Below are 20,412 nucleotides of genomic sequence, written 5' to 3' on the forward strand. Positions count from 1 at the left end.
CCTTTTATTCAAGTTCCTCAATATATTCAAAGTCAGATAGGGAACAGCACCTTGGAACACACACGCACACATATATAATCAATTTCACTGGAAGTTTATAGTCTCATTTTCGGCCTCAAGGCAATGCAGAAAGCATGCATGATCTTCGTTGTTCAATTGGCTGCCTACAGGCTCCTAGGGGAAAACAAACATCCCTCTGTCCTAAAGGCAGACAGGATACAGATAGGATAGCAGGATAGTTACCTTAAGGAAGAGTCAAATAGAATGCTGGGCACCAAAAACTCTTCGGCACTAAGAGTAGCAGTCGCACCTCCCAGGGAAAGCGAAAACACACCAGCAGGTCACAGCCTGCAGGGAAACGTTTCTCCGGCCACAAACAATAAAAAATAAAGGAAACAACTGAAGACATATTTTTCTTCTGCCTTGCCTCGCCTCATTATTCAGATATTATCCAGAGCTTCCAGCTTGCTGGAAGTAATTTTCTGGAGACAATATTTAATTAAATTGTAACAGATGGCATGTTTCATGTAAGCTGCTGTGTATCAAATCAAAATTAAATAATAAAAGTCAGCGTACGCGTGCTATGTGAGTTAGACTTCTGACCTAGGAGATGGATGTTTACATTAATCACTGCTTGGCACAGAACCTGACTGCAGGGAGGCACCAGTTTGCTGTGGTCAGACATCTGATGGGAGAAACAGTTCACGAACTGAGCAGCAGCCAACCCTGAGTCACAGTGATGACAGCCGAGATGCTCAAAATATGAGCAAGTTCTTAAAATACCAAAGAATATGGACAGGCAGGTGCTGCAGGACTGACCATAGGAGCGATTTCAAGTTAGGATTTCTGTTCTCTTCCGAAAACATTTCTGGCTTTTACGGTCAAAAACACCATCTAAAAAAATAGAAACGGTCTGTAAATCAACGCCCAAGTCTGAAAACACATTATAAAATGCTGAACATTCAGGTGACCTTTGCTGCTTAGTCACCACATACACACCACAGAACTTTCTGCTCTGAAATGCAGAAAAGCGTCCAAACCAACACCAACGTTTTTACTAACAGACTCCAAAACTTTACTGCAGCCAATTGCCCGGTTGATCCCATAACCTGCTGAGATCACACAGATTCTAATTCTGTTCCCAGGTGTAAAACCAGGCACTAACCAGGCATTACCCCGTGTTCCCAGCACTGCCTGTAGCTTCCAGAAGGCAGATCTGAACACAGGCTGGGCACTTCTGCTAACACGGATTTGTCAGGCAGGAGCAACCCCTCGCCAGCACAAGCAGCAGCATCCCCCAGTAAGGCTGCAGTTACTGAACCAAGGGAAATCCTTTCGTGCTGATAAAACTGCCATCACATAACTTCTAGGTCAGAGGGGTGAAAAGGAGGGAGCCCAGCAGGCAAGATGGAACAGCTCACTGCACAGCCCTCCCATCCCATGGGACAGAGCAGCCTGGGGAGGAACAGGGCTCTCGGAGTGCTGCACGCTGCTGATGCCGCCCCCAGTACTGAGCTGAGCACACAGAGGAAGTGCAGCACAAGACAATATGCATCATTTTTTAATGTGGGCTGCGGCATTCTGCAGAGCGCAAGGACATTTCAGTACAAGGCAGAGCTGTGTCTGCCACATGGGACAAACTGGTGACACAAACACCGGGCACAAATTCTTCAACTCTGCATGCAGTTACAAGACCTTTTCAAGGCTACAGAGAAACATTTTCTTTATTATTTCGGAGGAACCAGATAACATTTTTATCTTCAACAACATGCACAGAAAAATGACGAGAGCAAGGATCAGATGAAAGCAGCTCCTGAACTGCGACAGCTGAGAGCTCCAACAGAGCCTCGATGTCTGCATTCAGGCACAGCACCTCTGTTGCTGCCTGAGACAACAAAGAGACGCGATGGAAAAACACTCCAACCTCTGAGGCAATTATAAGCATGTAGCACATGTATTTTCAGTGAATCACTGTTCAGAGAAAGCAGCAGAGAGGTAAAACGCCCTACAAAGGTTCTACTTTTTGAAGGAAAAAAAACAAAAAACAATTGTGACAATAATTGAATTCCTTACAAGACAAGGAAAAACAAGACAAAAGCCATCACTGATGACACTTTTTAAATTTAATATGACCAGACTTTTACAAGTAACTTATAAAATAAGAGAGAACAACAGGACAGGAAGGTTTCATATTTAGTCATTCAAAAGTAATAGTGTAAGAGCTCAGCTCTAATAATGGCGACAGGATCAAGGAAATGTACAGAGAATAATCTTGTAGAACGTTACTAGGGTTTTTTATGTTATCTTGTCAACTATTAAAAGCATCTGTTGCATTTTTATTTCACTTTTTTTCACTGCCAAGGTCACCCGGTTCTAATTCACCATTTCCTTCTCAAAATGACGAGTGATCCCAAAAGAAGCCATTTTTTCTATATGTAAAAAGCATACAGACAACAAGAACACCTGCTTTGGTTCCTCCAAAACATCGCAGAAGTGGCACAACAGTGGCAAAACATCGCAGAAGTGGCACAACAGTGGCAAAACATCGCAGAAGTGGCACAACAAAAAACTCTTTAGCATTAAATTAAAAAAAAGAAAGTTGGGCAAAGGGAAAAAAGCAGATCAAGCGAGTGGAATCATTCGTTTGGATTCTGGACGACAATCATGAAGTAGTCTTTTTCTGGAAGGGAAAAGAAAAAAAAAACAAATTATTCTCTCATTGTTGATACTTATTCACAAAGAAAAGCATCCCTGGTGCTAAATACAGGGACTTCCAGCTTTGTCTCTTTCTCGTATCTCACTGATACGCTGTCCTGACATTCATCCCCAGTGATCAGAACAGGTTTGACGTGTTGGATCACTTATCTGAGTCTCGTGGTGGAAAAGTCTCACATGCTCAAGAGCCAAATTTAACACCGTTCATCCCTAATAAATGAGAATAACTGACACGTGCAATGACTCAAGCAAACTAGGCAGCGCAAGACAGCGATTTCCCATATCTCACAGCCAGGCTGCTGGACCGAAGGGGTTCCAGCTGCATTTGTTCTGGAGTAATGGTTATTTCTCTTTCCATCTTTCGTATGGAAATGAGAGGATGCACCAGCACAAACCCCAGAGCCTCTCTTCCCCAAGCACTGCTCCGACCAGCTCCTGCACAGCTGCCTGCTGGAGCACCAGCCTCCTTCTTTGCCTCCCCACCAGCAGAATGCCACTACAGCCCAAAGGAACAAAGCTGAGTTCCTGCACCATTAATGCAACTCATCCCTGTTTCATAGCTGGCTGAAATACCGAGGAGTATCTCCAGAAAGAAGGCTGCTGCCACATTCTGTGACCCAGTACAGCTACATGTTAAAATCCTTTCCTCTGAGCCAGAAGTGGAACGAGTACTCACAGGTACTGAGTGAGCCAGCTAGGACAGAAGCCCTCCTGCACTTCACGTACGAAGAGGGAAGGCCCTATGGACGCTGTGACAGCAGGCAGCCGTCGTGGCCACAGGGATCATGAAGTGGTTGAGTTCAAAATTTTTAGTGTAAGGAGGAAAAAAAAAGGCAGAATTGTCACCACGAACTTTTAAAGAGAGCAAACTTTAAGCTTCTCAGGGAGCAAATTAGCAGTGTCCCCTACAATTCTGCTCTCCAGTATCCAGGGGCCCAGGAGAGCTAGTCACTTCTCAAGAAACGCCTTTCAAAAGCCTGGGAGCAGGCAATCCCACTGTGCCATGTGCCAAGCAAGTGGGGCAGCTGGCCTGGCTGAAGAGGGAACACCTGGAACTGGGGCAAAACAAGAAAGCACACAGCATCTGGAAGCAAGGTCTGGTTTCAGAGGGAGAGTACCGAGCTGCAGTTCGGATCTGCAGGGAGAAAACAAGAAAAGCCAAAGCTGTACTTGAGTTGATGCTGAGCAGTGTGGTGTGAGACAACAAAAAGGCTTTTGCAAGTTTGTCAGCAGCAAGAGGAGGCCAAAGGAAAACAGGGGACTGATACTTGGGGTGAAAGGTCACCTCACAGGTGGAGATGTCTAACGCCTTTTCTGCCTCAGTATTTAACAGCAGCAACAGATCTTGGTTTGCCTGGACCTCTGAGTTGGAGGACATCACAGGGGAAGCAGTAACTTTCAATTAGCAGACATTACAATTGTAGGGATGCAGCTGTACCAGCTGAACGGCCATGGTCCATGGAGTTTGGCAGGACTTGCTTCTGAGGGAATTAGCAGATGTTACAGCTAAGTGGCTGGAGCAGCTCAGTGGGAAGGGACCGAGGGCACTGGTGGCAGCAGGCTCAGCAAGAGCCAGCAGTGTGCCCTGGCAGCTGAGAGGCAAACGTTTTGGGGTGTATTACACAAAGCACAACCAACAGTCAAAAGAGGTGATTCTTCCACAATATTTAGCACTGGTGTGGCCTCAGCTTGAACACTGTGTACAGCCCTGGGCTCCACAACATAGCAGGGTTATTGAGGTTCTTGGAAGCATCCTGAGGAGGACACAGAGCAGCAGGAAAACGAGTGCTGTGAGGAGAGCCTGAGGGCACTGGGGTTGCCTGGTCTGAAGAACAGGAGGCTGAGAGGCGGCCTCACTGTGCCCTGCAGCCCCTGAGGAGGGGGAGCAGAGGGAGCAGCTGGGATCTGCTGCTGGGAACCAAGGACAGGACGTGCAGTGATGGTCCAACCTCGTGCCAGTTTCCAATTGAACTATCCCATGTCAATGCATGACACTGGTTTGTAAGTTCAGCACTCAGCTAGGTGAAACTGGTCTCAAAACATTTCCTTCCGACTTTCTGGATTCCATATTGAAAAACGCTAAGCATGAGAGGCTGCAACACGCTGTCAAATGCTAATTAACCATTTCTACTCCGAGAAAATTAAACGAGGAAAGTGATTTCGCACACTGCGGCACGAAAAAGCAAGCTAAGGTCAGTGATAAAATTTCCAACTGAAGAAAGCAATGAAGGGCAAAGCCTTTGGAAAAGAACAGAGTAGGCAACATGAATAAAAGCAGCATGCAGAACTCATTTCTCAGGCTCACAGCATCTCTACCGCAGAGAAGCCAACAGGTGACTCTGGCAGACCTCACGAGAGAAGTATCTGCTGGGTGCTTTCAGCCTGCTTCCTCTTACCTGGAGCAACCATGATCTCATTTTTCTTGGAGCGGATCCGCAGGAAGGTGAGGTCATTTTGGGGATCGATGTCTTGCACGATTCTCCTCCCCCTCACGATGAAGTGCTGCAGTAGGGCAACATAGTGAATGGTTGTGGTGTTGTCCATAGTGCTTCTGATAGGAATACCTGCAAGAAGCCACCACGGGGACAGCAAGGGTCAGCAACACAGCTTTTGAACCAACTCCCTCCAGGTATCACCGTATCCAACTGCAGTGGCCAGTGAACCTGAGTATGGGTTAGAGAGCTAAAACAGGGGGGTGGGAGCAGGAGTGCTCTTTTGAAAGCTTACAAGAAGAGCATGAACAGAAATAAGACAGAGAGGTTAAGTTCTGCAACCACAGATGAAGGTGAGAATAACCGCTTCCCTCTACTAACATCAGTGGTTTCCTTTTGCTTTGCCAGTTATTCATCTGAGATGTATAAACAGATAAATAAAAACAAAAATAAGTGTTTTAGGGGGAGAGTGGAAACATCTGCCATGTTTTCTAAGGATTATTTCTAGAAAACATTTGGCTTAAACTGACACACAATTTTAACAGCTGAGCTTAAGTACAGGAAAATCTCTGCTGAGAGAGACATCAACTGCAACTCCTTAAAAAGCACGAGCGGTGTAAGTTATGATCTGAGAAAACAGACTGACAGTACCTTCAGAATTAACAACAATGATTCCTTGCACTCCTCTCTGGCTCTGAATTCGCTTCAGCGTTTCTTCTACCTCAGCCTGCAAAAAACAGCGCAAATCAAAAGATCACAGGTGCTGGTTGCCTTCAACTAAAGCCTCACAACAATGTGCCTGACAGTAAAGATGCACAAAGATGGCACACAGACACTGCCTGTACCTTTCCAGAAAGCACTGTGTGCTTTGGTACTATTTTCTCTGCCTGGTCTTTTTAGTTGGTTTCCACTCATTTTGGATATCAGGGGGAAGTTCTTTCCAGAGAGAGTGGTGAGGTGCTGGAGCAGCTGCCCAGAGAGGCTGCGGATGCCCCATCTCTGCAGGTGTTCAAAACCACATTGGATGGAGCCCTGGGCAGCCTGGTCTGGTGCCAGATCTGGAGGTTGGTGGTGCTGCCTGTGGCAGGGGGTTGGAACTCGATGATCCTTAGGCTTTTTTCCAACCCAAGCCATCCTATGATCTGTCTGAGTAATCTTCAGTCGTTTGTGATTACAATCTTGTGCAAACTTGGAACTCTTTTAATTTTACCCTCTCCTCCTCCCAACCCTCCTGCAGCCCCATGAATGAGCTCCTTACTGCTGGCTCACAGAGGGAAGACTTCTTAGACTGCTACAGTATAGGCACAGAGCAAAATCTGTGTACCTACAAATGGAATTCATGAACAAAACAGAATAATGCACGCTCTACATGCAAAACTACCCTCCCTTTTCTCAAACCAGTGCTAAGAGGAATTAAAAACATAAAAAGCAAAAGGAAGAAGTGATCCGTGCTCTTTATTTAGAGTTATTGTCGGTGTAGGGATCACTACTTTGGAAAATCAACTCCCCCAGAGATAAAAGAAAAAAAGATGACTGAAGGCCCAAGCATCAGTTTTTATGTTTTTGATTCCCTGTAAAGGAAACAGAGGCGTGCTGCACATTTCAGATCCTGCAAGACCTGGCACAGAACAAAAGAATCAGCTGAAGTCATGGGAAAGGCCAGAGCTACAGGGGGCACCTGGCAACGGGGCTGCATTTGCCAGGCACCGTGAGTAAACCCCCTGCCCACCTCCCCAGCTGGGAGAGGTGATTTGTGTCAGCAAAAAAAAGCATTAGCTCAGCCTAAGAACTGCCAGCAAACTTCCACGGGGCTTTGGGAGCTTTCAGAGTAATGCAGACTGCTGCTATGATCACACAGCACCACCTGAGCTTGTTTTGACAAAGCAGAATTATTATCCTACACAGAAAAAAAAAAACAAACAAAAAAAAAACTTTAATTGCTTTGGCGGAGGCCTTGATTTCTTCTGAATGCTGGACTGCTTCCACTTGGGAGACAAGGAAAGAGAAAAAAAGCCCAGATAACTACAGGGTGTGAAAATGCTGAGTGATAAACAGCGGCTCTGTTCAGACGGAACTCTCTGTTCCATCTGAAAAAACGTCCTGTCTTCTTCATAAATGCATCTGAGCCCAAAGTCATCAAATACCTAAACAGACCTCAACAAATCTGCTTGGGTGCCAAGAAGCATCCAGACAGAACTACGCTGATTTTGAATCTCCTCTACCAACCAGCAGTTAACCCAACTCAGAGGAGGGGGAGCAGCTCTGGCAGCTCACAGCTGTTTGTTCAGGGATGTCTTCCGGAGCTGCACACAGAGGAGACTCCTCCCCAACACCTCACTCAGCCCCTGCCATCCACCAGGCCAACAAAAACATCACCCAGAAAAACATCACGTACTGAATCCGAGCGGCAAACAAAACCTTAATCCCAACATAAGGCTGGGTGATGCAAGAGATAGCATCTGGGAAAGAGATGCGCTCTGTAAAAGGAAATCAGAATCTCCTCCTGTCAGACTCTTACATAAACATACAAGACATACAAGCCGCATATCAGCACGGCAGTTTTGCTTAGAAGGCGTGAGCCACAGTCCCACAGCACTGCGTGTCCCAACGAGCTGCTGCAGTTCTTCACATACAGCTTCCATCCGCACTCCTTTATTTCCACACAGACTGAGCCCTAACGCCACAACCACCTGCCGCAATCTGGACAGGAAGCATCCTGCCACAAATGCACAATTAAAAACCAAAAAAAAAAATAAAAGGATGTTCCGGGTTCCACAGAACATCAGCCTGAAGAAGCCGGTAATTAACACGGCCTTCCCTCCGGCTGTCTCGACCCGCAGCTCGGATGCACAGACGGCCCAGAATCCCCGGCGTTCAGGCACCGCAGCGGAGCAGGGCAGCGCCGCGGCCTCCCCCCGCACGGCTTCGGGCGCTGCCGGCCGCCCCAGCGCCCCGCGGCTCCCCGCGGCTCCCTAGCGACCCCGGCGGCGCAGTTCCCGCCCCAGCAGGCCCGGCCCGCGCTCAGCACCCAAGCCGCGCAGCACGGCCTGAGGAGCGGCCCCGGCCCGACCGCATCACTCACCATCGCGACCCGCCGCCTCAGCGCCCAGTAACGCCCCGCGCGCACGCGCCGCCGGCTCCACCAATCAGCGGGCAGGGCGCGCTGCTGACCCGGAAGCACGCGTTCTGAGAGGGGTCAAGCGCCTCGCCACAGTAACGGTCGGGCCCCGCGGCCGGCCCAGAATCCCCGGCGTTCAGGCACCGCAGCGGAGCAGGGCAGCGCCGCGGCCTCCCCCCGCACGGCTTCGGGCGCTGCCGGCCGCCCCAGCGCCCCGCGGCTCCCAGCCGCTCCCTAGCGATCCCGGCGGCGCAGTTCCCGCCCCAGCAGGCCCGGCCCGCGCTCAGCACCCAAGCCGCGCAGCACGGCCTGAGGAGCGGCCCCGGCCCGACCGCATCACTCACCATCGCGACCCGCCGCCTCAGCGCCCAGTAACGCCCCGCGCGCACGCGCCGCCGGCTCCACCAATCAGAGGGCAGGGCGCGCTGCTGACCCGGAAGCACGCGTTCTGAGAGGGGTCAAGCGCGACGCCGCGGCAACGGTCGGGCCCGGGTAGCCGTACTTCAATCTCATACTAGACCGGCCCTGGCCCTGAAGAGACGCAGCCTGAAGGAACACAGCCTCTCCATCTCTTGCCATAGATGAAGACCTGCCTCTGGCAAGCCCTCCTTGCTTGGAATGCAGCACAAGCCCTTCCCTTCCAGGTGCCTCAGTTCTGCTGCACTGTCCGTGACAGGGAAAGCACGGCCGTGCCACAAAACCGGACGCTGACTCAGTCCGCTGCTTTTGGCACATTGCACAGCTCATTTCAGATGAAGGTCAATAAATATTTACGTAACGCACTGCCCTGAGGACTCTACCTACCAGGAAATCCACCCATGTTTACGTGCAGAGCTCACACAACAGCTGACCTGCCATCCCTGCCCAGTGTTGCAGAGCTCATTCCTGGCCAGGGCACTGCAGGAGCAGCAGCAGCCTCCCACACCTGAAAAGCAGGACAAGGCCTGGAGGCCAGCGCTGCCCTGGGAGCATACATGGGACAGCAGAGTCACAGCAACTGGAAGTGTACACTCAAGTCAGGACAGTTGATCTCTGGTCACACAGCATGGTGCCCCCCTGCTCCAGGTCATGCAGGGTGCATACCAGACCCCACTGCTCAGACAGTGCTACTTCTGCTGGCAACTTCAGGACATCCACAACACCAGTGGGCATCTCCATGTGCCCAGCAAAACACAGAGACTCAGAAAAGCACAAAATCACATCACCATAGGGGATGCCAAGCAAAGAGACATGGCTGCAGCCAGGCGAGTAGAGCCGGGTCTGGGCAGGTGGACGGAGCCTGAAGAACAGAACAGTGCTTGGGCTTCAGCCCCTCAGCCTCTTCTCTTCACTTACAGCCCAGGGGAAAGGGACGCACCTGAAGCTGGCAGCCCACAGCTGGGGCAGTTGTAGTCTTCATTGGGTGGATGGCCAGGTCCAGACAGCGGTGGTGAATGGAGCTCCAGTCACTAGTGGAGTTCCCCAGGGGTCAGTATTGAGACCAGCCCTGTTTAATGGCTTTACAGATGACCCGGGCAAAGCGACTGAGTGCTGAGGGAATGGGACTGTTCAGTCTGGAGAACAGAAGGCTCAAGGGGAGACCTCACCACCCCCTATAGCCCCCTGAAAGGAGGCAGGGGCTCAGCCTCTGCTCCCAGCTGATTAGTGACAGGATCCGAGGGAATGGCCTTAAGCTTTAAGGTTCAGGCTGGATGTTAGGAAAAACTTCTTTTCTGGAAGAATGATGATGCAGTGGCACAAACTGCTTGAGGTGGTGGCAGGGTAACCATCCCTGGAGGTGTTTAAGAAACACAGAGATGTGGCACTGAGGGACAAGGTCAGTGGGCACAGAGGGATGGGCTGGCAGTTGGACTTGATGATCTTAGCAGTCTTTACCAATTATAACGATTCTGTGATTCTGTACCCAGGAAGTATCAGCTCTGATGCTCCAGAAAGGACGGATACGGTACAATCAGACAGGGAAAGAAATCACCAGCTTGTTAAATCCAACCAGAGGTTTTCACACCAGTTGAAGGTAATCGAGCAAAGGCTGTTGTTTCTCACTAAGTTTCAGGGCACCTTTGCTACAAAAAGGCGTAAGGGAGCCAACAGCTCTGCTTCCAGGGAACAGGGGCTGTGTGAAAGGCAGAAGAAGGTGAGAAAGAGAAAGCAGATGTTGAGAGCTTTCCCTTCAACATTAAGGAAAATATTTCCCACGTGGTGTTTGGACTGTGTACACTGTGTTCACATTAAGTGTTCCAGATGAAGGACTGTTTTTTTCTCACTGTTTAATCACAGTTTCACTAGTCCTGGAAAAAGAACAACCAGTTCCTGTGTGACGAGCAGGCTGTCCTCTGCCAGGGCTTTCCTCTGCCTTCTGTTTGACCTTTCCTTCCATCCTTACAACTTGACAATTACAAATCTCTGAGCCAGCAGGAACACACTCCTGTTTCTCAGAAGTGCTCAGGACACTTCAAATTGCTCAAGCAAACAACTGGCATTTTTGACAGAGCTACATTTAGATGCAGCAGAACACACGCATGCATGTACAAAGAGACGGCGGCCGGTCACTGGAGCACGTGGGAGCAGGGAGCTGTGCAGGCACGAGAGCCAGGCAGGAGCTCCTTCCTTTTTCCTTGCAGCCTGTTCCCAAACAACCTTCTGAAGACAAGGGGCATCAGACAGCTCCAAGAGCACAACAAACCCAGCAGGTGAAACAAACAGACGACGCATGGAATGCTGCTGTGTGAGTGCCAGGGCTGCTGATCCTACCGTCAGCAGCACCTCCACCCTGCTGGTTCAGTGGATACTTCACGCTTTTTGTGCAAAGACAATGTTAAATAATCAACAAAATACACGCAGGCTGTATTTTGTATTATTGCTGGCTATTGGTCAGGAGCTTTTGTTTAAAAACAAAAACAAAATAAAAAATGATCAGCATTTGTGGTCTGTATACCTCACTGGCATTTGTCGTCGGCATCTGTTCACCTTCTATCATCCATTCAGCATTTTCGTAAGTGCTGTTAGTCAGCCCCACATCAGCTCACGTCACACAATGCCCTTGGCAAGCAACACAAGCAGATAGAGACAGCCAGGCACCAAAGAGCAGCAGCAAACCTCGCGTCAGGGCTCTCAGCTCTTGCAGCACCATTACATGAACCCTCATATCACGGTGTGCAGACGAGCCAACCCACTGAACAGCCCCAGCTCCAGGCCAAATATGAAGCATAACAGTTATGACAAGCACAGGACGGCACGTGGGACACTCTGTCCATTAGTGGTCTTCCCACTGGTATAAGCATGGCCAGCTCACACTTGGTGAGTCACAGAATCACTGAATGGTTTGGGCTGGAAGGGACCTCAAAGATCACCTATTTCCAGCCCCTTTGCCGTGGGCAGGGCTGCCAACCACTCCATCAGGTTGCCCAGGGCCCCATCCATGGCCGTGGGCACCTCCAGGAACAGGGCAACCCCAGCTCTGGGCAGCAATGCCACTGCTGTATCGCCCTCTCAGAGAAAAACTTTCCCCTGACATTTAATCTGAATCTTCCCTCTAGTTTAAACTGTTCCTCCTTGTCCTCTCACCATCTACCCGCGTAAAAAGTTGATTTTCCTCCTGTTTATAATCTCCCTTTAAATTGTGCAAGGCTGCAATGAGGTCTCCGTGCAGCCTTCCCTCCTCCAGGTGGAACACTCCCAGCTCCCTGGCCTGTCTCCATAGCAGAGGTGCTCCAGCCCTCTGAGCACCTTTGTGTCCTCCTCTGGACCTGCTGCTGCAGCTCCGTGCCCTTCCTGTGCCAGCAGCCTCACGGCTGGATGCAGTACGGAGGTGGGGTCTCACAGGGACAGAGCGGAGATGGACAATCCCCTTTCTCACCCCGCTGCCACCTGGTGAAGGCTGCTCTTCAGTTCCATGCGCCGCTCTCCCTGCTTGCTGCCTTTCCTGTACGAGAAGTACGCTGCCAGAAGTGAAGGCAAACTCCCAGAAAACCGCACCTGGGATGGGAGCATTCAGCCCAAAGATGCTCTCCTCATAGGAAGCACCGCAGGGTCAGCAGGCGGCCGCACATGGGCTGCAGCCAGGACACCCCATTCCTGTGACACAGACCACAGCTTCATTCTGGGAACTGTTCTGGACTCCTACCACGGATCTGACTAAGCAGAATGCAGCTCCCTCAGCATCCACGGGCAGGTTTGTACATGGCAGCTGAGGGGCTCCGTCAGACCTCACCTCCAACCCAAAGACACTGCCACAGACACAGCAGGGAGCACAACCCCCAGCAGGCACCCCCAGGGGTGCGTATCAGGCACTGGGAGCGCCCCGTGCCTCAGCTCTGTACTCGAGTCCTCAACAAGAACTCACAGAAATCCAGAAAATGTATTCAGAATGGACCCAAGACAAAGCAGACGAGCATGCAGAAGAAACTCGATGGAAAAACAAGTCTCAACACTACAAGAATGGGGAAAACGGGCACAAAGAACAGCAGAGCCTCAGCTCAGGGCAGTGGGCCAAGGCCTCACCAAGCCACGTGCTGTGACACCGGAGCCTGGGCGGCTCTTGTAAACAGCCACACTCTGACTCTGCCTTTTCTGCTCCTTTGGAGCCGTTCCACTTCTCTACAGCTTCGCGGCCTCACAAACAGAGCCGTTCTGAGGGTGCAGTGGCACTGGAAATATTTTCCATCGGCTCTCTCCAACGGCACTGTAAACAATTGCTTCCTGCTCCCGTTGTGCAATGAGCTGAAGATGAAAACAAGCCATGTTTACTTTCTCCAGCGATCCCAGCCCTGACCCAAAGCGGCCTCCTCGTCCTCCTCCTCCCGCTGAGCTCTGCAGATCAGCTGGGAGCCAAAGGGCAGAGGATGGCGCAGACACCCGCGGCTCTCACAGCACCCAACTCCCTCTCCCCCTTTTCCCTCCGGGTCTATTTTAATCCTGCTCTCCTTCAGTCACTCGGAGCCTCGAGTTTTGTTTTCCTCCAGTCTGAGCAATGCACAAAAGCAAAGCAGACTCCTCCCGCTCCATTCCCACCAGCTCAGCAGCAGGCGGTTACTAAGGGTGTCATTTAGGGTGCTGCTGCTCATAATAAAAAGCTTCTGAGAAGGGCTACGGGTCGCTGGGCTCAGCCGCCCGGCCGGCAAAGGTCACAAGCAGCAGCAGCTCCAGCAGCCCGCACTGCCGGGCCCGGCACAGCGCTGCGCCCCGTGCGGGAACCGCCGCCTCATCGGAGATTTCCCACCGCCTCCATTCAGCAAAACGCCGCTTTCCAGGCGAGCGCGGAACCCGCCGGGCCTCGGCAGCGCGGCACGGCGCCCTCGGCGAGCCGGGCGGGGGCACCGGGGCGATTTGCGAAGAGGCGAGCGGCCTCCGGCAGCCCAAAGGACCGCGGCGTGAGCGGCTGGGCCCGCCGGCCCGCCCCGCACGACACGCAGCGGGCCGAGCGCGGATCCGGGCGGCACAACGATGGGAAACGAGGGCAGCGCGGTGCGCTCTGCGGGTTGCGCTCAGCGCCGCGAGGAGAAGGAGCCGGAGGGCACAGCCCGGCCGGAGGGCACAGCCCGCCCCGCGGCACCGCGCGGCCCCGGCCTCGCCTCACCCGCCGAGCGCCGCGCTCCCTCCCCGCCCGCCCGCCCGCTCGCCCGCTCGCTCACCGAAGGTGCGGCGCTGCTTGAAGGGCCGGTCCGAAGGCATGGCGGCGGCCGGGCCGGAGCGCAGGTGCCGGCGGCGGCTCCGTATGGCGCGGCTGCGCGGGCTGCGGCGGAGCGGGCGGTGACGTCACCGCGGCAGGCGGGGCGGCGGAGGGCCGTGACGTCACCGTGACGTGCCTGCGGAGGGGCGGTGCCGCCTGTCCCGCTCTGATTACCTCAGAGTAATTAATACTCATCTGAGCTGAATCTCCCCTCTCGTAGTTAAAGCCACCCCCCCGTCCCACCACTCTGTGCCCATGGGTGAAGCCCCCATCCGCTCTGCTTATTGCCCCTCGCACCCTGGAGCGGCCCATCCTGCTGTCTCACCCCGCTGCGCATGCTGCCTGCGTGCCTGGAAGACCAAATCACACCTACAAATAGAGCGGGCTGTTTCTAGAGCTGTGAATGAATCAAACCCAGCAGCAAACAGCGACAATGTTTTGCAGAGAGCCACGCTTAACGTCCCCATGAAGGCATGCTGCAATGAAAGCTGTGTTATGAAACAACGCCCTGTGGTGTACGACAGGCTGTGGAAACAGGCAGACATGGAACACATCCCTGCTTCAAAGAGACATAAAGGCTTCCATGCATCTTTTAAAAATGCTCTGATTATCAAAAGGGTCCTTTTCATCAAAAAATGCAGAAGTGAAAGTTGCAGTACTGAGATAAAGCAAGCGGACTGACATTACAGACTGCAGGCTGACACGAGGAACTTGTTACTGTTATTAACCTGCTAAGCACTAACCATTTTTGATGAGGAACAGATGGACAGACCGACCCGGCGGGATCAAACCAGCTGCAGCAAGCCGTCCTGCAGCAACACAGGACCAACAGCCAGCTTTATACATGCTAGCATTCCTGCAGGGTGAGCCCCACTGGTGATAAGCACTCTGCACGTTTGTGACTCTACGGAAGCTCCCTGAGGAATGCTGTCGTGCTGCTGAAGTATATTTCTGCTGACACAGACCGTGATGATGCTCAGACTTCTGCAGCGATGGTTCTGTCAGAGCTCAGCGCCCCGCAGCCCCGCACACACAGCTCTGCTCAGGGCTAACCAACGGGCAGCCTGCCCTGCTGGAGGCCTTGCCTTCATTCCCTTCAGCTGTGCCTAGCAAAAGCTTTAATAAAGACAAGGTAAACAGATGTCCTGTATGTGAAAGAAGTGCTGCTCAATCACAGCGTATCTCAGGCAGACAAATAGCTGCTGAAAGATCCATATGTCCATAGCAGGCGAAAGACCTGTCTGAAGATCCACAGGTGTTTCCACTAGTCTGTCTTTTGCGATCCTTTAGGTGTTATCACCTCCGTTCCTCTGCCAAGTCCTTATCTCAGTAGGAGGCTGGGCCTCAAGTGCTGCTGCTTGCAGCGCAGAGCCGTAACTCAAACCCCTTTCATCAGCTTGTTAACGCATCAGGGTTTGTTTGCTCAGTCTTTGCAGCAAGTGCTTCCTCTGCCTTCAGAGGGATCCGTTCCCCAAAGACAGCAAGTCAGGCCATTCTGCAGTTGTAACACAGAACAGCTCAAAGCCACAGTCTTTGAGTCAGTGTTCTCTGTTTTCAGGCTACGAAAAAGAGCCTAGAACCATAATGCATATTCTTCTGTCTTCTTCAATTTGCTGTTGTCTGTAGTTTTACCTGAATGTCAGTAATTCCCATGACTGACTAGGCCCAGGCGCAGCAAACACAGGTAAGCAGCAAAACATCACCCAGACTCTTTCCTGGCCTTCACTTTTCTACAGCCAACCTTACTGAAGACCTCCCTGACACCTATGCAGAGCAATTCCTTCCTGTCAGATCTCTGGGGCTCTTCTGATGCTCCAGATCCAAGAAGCTTTATCTCCATAATACGTATGTTATGTGTATATATACATATATATGCACATGTATATGTAATACTTTAAAAGAGAGTATTGTTCTTCACCTCGATCCACCCTGCTTGAAAAATAAAAATGAAACAACTTTGATTCACCTGGTGTAAAATTGGCAATAGCATAACATAAACAAGGCCCTGCCCTCACCAGCTGGATGTGGCACCCCAAAATCAGCTTCAAGACCCTTTTATTCAAGTTCCTCAATATATTCAAAGTCAGATAGGGAACAGCACCTTGGAACACACACGCACACATATATAATCAATTTCACTGGAAGTTTATAGTCTCATTTTCGGCCTCAAGGCAATGCAGAAAGCATGCATGATCTTCGCTGTTCAATTGGCTGCCTACAGGCTCCTAGGGGAAAACAAACATCCCTCTGTCCTAAAGGCAGACAGGATACAGATAGGATAGCAGGATAGTTACCTTAAGGAAGAGTCAAATGGAATGCTGGGCACCAAAAACTCTTCGGCACTAAGAGTAGCAGTCGCACCTCCCAGGGAAAGCGAAAACACACCAGCAGGTCACAGCCTGCAGGGAAACGTTTCTCCGGCCACAAACAATAAAAAATAAAGGAAACAACTGAAGACATATTTTTCTTCTGCCTTGCCTCGCCTCATTATTCAGATATTATCCAGAGCTTCCAGCTTGCTGGAAGTAATTTTCTGGAGACAATATTTAATTAAATTGTAACAGATGGCATGTTTCATGTAAGCTGCTGTGTATCAAATCAAAATTAAATAATAAAAGTCAGCGTACGCGTGCTATGTGAGTTAGACTTCTGACCTAGGAGATGGATGTTTACATTAATCACTGCTTGGCACAGAACCTGACTGCAGGGAGGCACCAGTTTGCTGTGGTCAGACATCTGATGGGAGAAACAGTTCACGAACTGAGCAGCAGCCAACCCTGAGTCACAGTGATGACAGCCGAGATGCTCAAAATATGAGCAAGTTCTTAAAATACCAAAGAATATGGACAGGCAGGTGCTGCAGGACTGACCATAGGAGCGATTTCAAGTTAGGATTTCTGTTCTCTTCCGAAAACATTTCTGGCTTTTACGGTCAAAAACACCATCTAAAAAAATAGAAACGGTCTGTAAATCAACGCCCAAGTCTGAAAACACATTATAAAATGCTGAACATTCAGGTGACCTTTGCTGCTTAGTCACCACATACACACCACAGAACTTTCTGCTCTGAAATGCAGAAAAGCGTCCAAACCAACACCAACGTTTTTACTAACAGACTCCAAAACTTTACTGCAGCCAATTGCCCGGTTGATCCCATAACCTGCTGAGATCACACAGATTCTAATTCTGTTCCCAGGTGTAAAACCAGGCACTAACCAGGCATTACCCCGTGTTCCCAGCACTGCCTGTAGCTTCCAGAAGGCAGATCTGAACACAGGCTGGGCACTTCTGCTAACACGGATTTGTCAGGCAGGAGCAACCCCTCGCCAGCACAAGCAGCAGCATCCCCCAGTAAGGCTGCAGTTACTGAACCAAGGGAAATCCTTTCGTGCTGATAAAACTGCCATCACATAACTTCTAGGTCAGAGGGGTGAAAAGGAGGGAGCCCAGCAGGCAAGATGGAACAGCTCACTGCACAGCCCTCCCATCCCATGGGACAGAGCAGCCTGGGGAGGAACAGGGCTCTCGGAGTGCTGCACGCTGCTGATGCCGCCCCCAGTACTGAGCTGAGCACACAGAGGAAGTGCAGCACAAGACAATATGCATCATTTTTTAATGTGGGCTGCGGCATTCTGCAGAGCGCAAGGACATTTCAGTACAAGGCAGAGCTGTGTCTGCCACATGGGACAAACTGGTGACACAAACACCGGGCACAAATTCTTCAACTCTGCATGCAGTTACAAGACCTTTTCAAGGCTACAGAGAAACATTTTCTTTATTATTTCGGAGGAACCAGATAACATTTTTATCTTCAACAACATGCACAGAAAAATGACGAGAGCAAGGATCAGATGAAAGCAGCTCCTGAACTGCGACAGCTGAGAGCTCCAACAGAGCCTCGATGTCTGCATTCAGGCACAGCACCTCTGTTGCTGCCTGAGACAACAAAGAGACGCGATGGAAAAACACTCCAACCTCTGAGGCAATTATAAGCATGTAGCACATGTATTTTCAGTGAATCACTGTTCAGAGAAAGCAGCAGAGAGGTAAAACGCCCTACAAAGGTTCTACTTTTTGAAGGAAAAAAAACAAAAAACAATTGTGACAATAATTGAATTCCTTACAAGACAAGGAAAAACAAGACAAAAGCCATCACTGATGACACTTTTTAAATTTAATATGACCAGACTTTTACAAGTAACTTATAAAATAAGAGAGAACAACAGGACAGGAAGGTTTCATATTTAGTCATTCAAAAGTAATAGTGTAAGAGCTCAGCTCTAATAATGGCGACAGGATCATGGAAATGTACAGAGAATAATCTTGTAGAACGTTACTAGGGTTTTTTATGTTATCTTGTCAACTATTAAAAGCATCTGTTGCATTTTTATTTCACTTTTTTTCACTGCCAAGGTCACCCGGTTCTAATTCACCATTTCCTTCTCAAAATGACGAGTGATCCCAAAAGAAGCCATTTTTTCTATATGTAAAAAGCATACAGACAACAAGAACACCTGCTTTGGTTCCTCCAAAACATCGCAGAAGTGGCACAACAGTGGCAAAACATCGCAGAAGTGGCACAACAGTGGCAAAACATCGCAGAAGTGGCACAACAGTGGCAAAACATCGCAGAAGTGGCACAACAAAAAACTCTTTAGCATTAAATTAAAAAAAAGAAAGTTGGGCAAAGGGAAAAAAGCAGATCAAGTGAGTGGAATCATTCGTTTCTATTCTGGACGACAATCAAGAGGTAGCCATTTTCTGGAAGGGAAAAGAAAAAAAAACAAATTATTCTCTCATTGTTGATACTTATTCACAAAGAAAAGCATCCCTGGTGCTAAATACAGGGACTTCCAGCTTTGTCTCTTTCTCGTATCTCACTGATACGCTGTCCTGACATTCATCCCCAGTGATCAGAACAGGTTTGACGTGTTGGATCACTTATCTGAGTCTCGTGGTGGAAAAGTCTCACATGCTCAAGAGCCAAATTTAACACCGTTCATCCCTAATAAATGAGAATAACTGACACGTGCAATGACTCAAGCAAACTAGGCAGCGCAAGACAGCGATTTCCCATATCTCACAGCCAGGCTGCTGGACCGAAGGGGTTCCAGCTGCATTTGTTCTGGAGTAATGGTTATTTCTCTTTCCATCTTTCGTATGGAAATGAGAGGATGCACCAGCACAAACCCCAGAGCCTCTCTTCCCCAAGCACTGCTCCGACCAGCTCCTGCACAGCTGCCTGCTGGAGCACCAGCCTCCTTCTTTGCCTCCCCACCAGCAGAATGCCACTACAGCCCAAAGGAACAAAGCTGAGTTCCTGCACCATTAATGCAACTCATCCCTGTTTCATAGCTGGCTGAAATACCGAGGAGTATCTCCAGAAAGAAGGCTGCTGCCACATTCTGTGACCCAGTACAGCTACATGTTAAAATCCTTTCCTCTGAGCCAGAAGTGGAACGAGTACTCACAGGTACTGAGTGAGCCAGCTAGGACAGAAGCCCTCCTGCACTTCACGTACGAAGAGGGAAGGCCCTATGGACGCTGTGACAGCAGGCAGCCGTCGTGGCCACAGGGATCATGAAGTGGTTGAGTTCAAAATTTTTAGTGTAAGGAGGAAAAAAAAAGGCAGAATTGTCACCACGAACTTTTAAAGAGAGCAAACTTTAAGCTTCTCAGGGAGCAAATTAGCAGTGTCCCCTACAATTCTGCTCTCCAGTATCCAGGGGCCCAGGAGAGCTAGTCACTTCTCAAGAAACGCCTTTCAAAAGCCTGGGAGCAGGCAATCCCACTGTGCCATGTGCCAAGCAAGTGGGGCAGCTGGCCTGGCTGAAGAGGGAACACCTGGAACTGGGGCAAAACAAGAAAGCACACAGCATCTGGAAGCAAGGTCTGGTTTCAGAGGGAGAGTACCGAGCTGCAGTTCGGATCTGCAGGGAGAAAACAAGAAAAGCCAAAGCTGTACTTGAGTTGATGCTGAGCAGTGTGGTGTGAGACAACAAAAAGGCTTTTGCAAGTTTGTCAGCAGCAAGAGGAGGCCAAAGGAAAACAGGGGACTGATACTTGGGGTGAAAGGTCACCTCACAGGTGGAGATGTCTAACGCCTTTTCTGCCTCAGTATTTAACAGCAGCAACAGATCTTGGTTTGCCTGGACCTCTGAGTTGGAGGACATCACAGGGGAAGCAGTAACTTTCAATTAGCAGACATTACAATTGTAGGGATGCAGCTGTACCAGCTGAACGGCCATGGTCCATGGAGTTTGGCAGGACTTGCTTCTGAGGGAATTAGCAGATGTTACAGCTAAGTGGCTGGAGCAGCTCAGTGGGAAGGGACCGAGGGCACTGGTGGCAGCAGGCTCAGCAAGAGCCAGCAGTGTGCCCTGGCAGCTGAGAGGCAAACGTTTTGGGGTGTATTACACAAAGCACAACCAACAGTCAAAAGAGGTGATTCTTCCACAATATTTAGCACTGGTGTGGCC

General features: G+C 50.2%; 1 protein-coding gene across 1 annotated transcript; it reads right to left on the reverse strand.

The window, feature by feature from the left end:
• Window positions 1-2,541: 2,541 nt before the first annotated feature.
• On the reverse strand, window positions 2,542-8,232 carry LOC306952790 (dynein light chain roadblock-type 1-like; the record flags this gene model as incomplete). The annotated part of the gene is made up of 4 exons (XM_079543546.1): window positions 2,542-2,680; window positions 5,112-5,279; window positions 5,799-5,874; window positions 8,218-8,232. 4 exons carry the CDS (start codon window positions 8,230-8,232, stop codon window positions 2,637-2,639), a joined length of 303 nt encoding a protein of 100 aa, XP_079399672.1. The 3' UTR covers window positions 2,542-2,636.
• Between the last annotated feature and the right edge of the window lie 12,180 nt (window positions 8,233-20,412).

The sequence above is a fragment of the Tetrao urogallus genome (assembly GCF_951394365.1).
Source record: "Tetrao urogallus genome assembly, chromosome: 16".
NCBI classification, from domain to species: Eukaryota; Metazoa; Chordata; class Aves; order Galliformes; family Phasianidae; genus Tetrao; species Tetrao urogallus.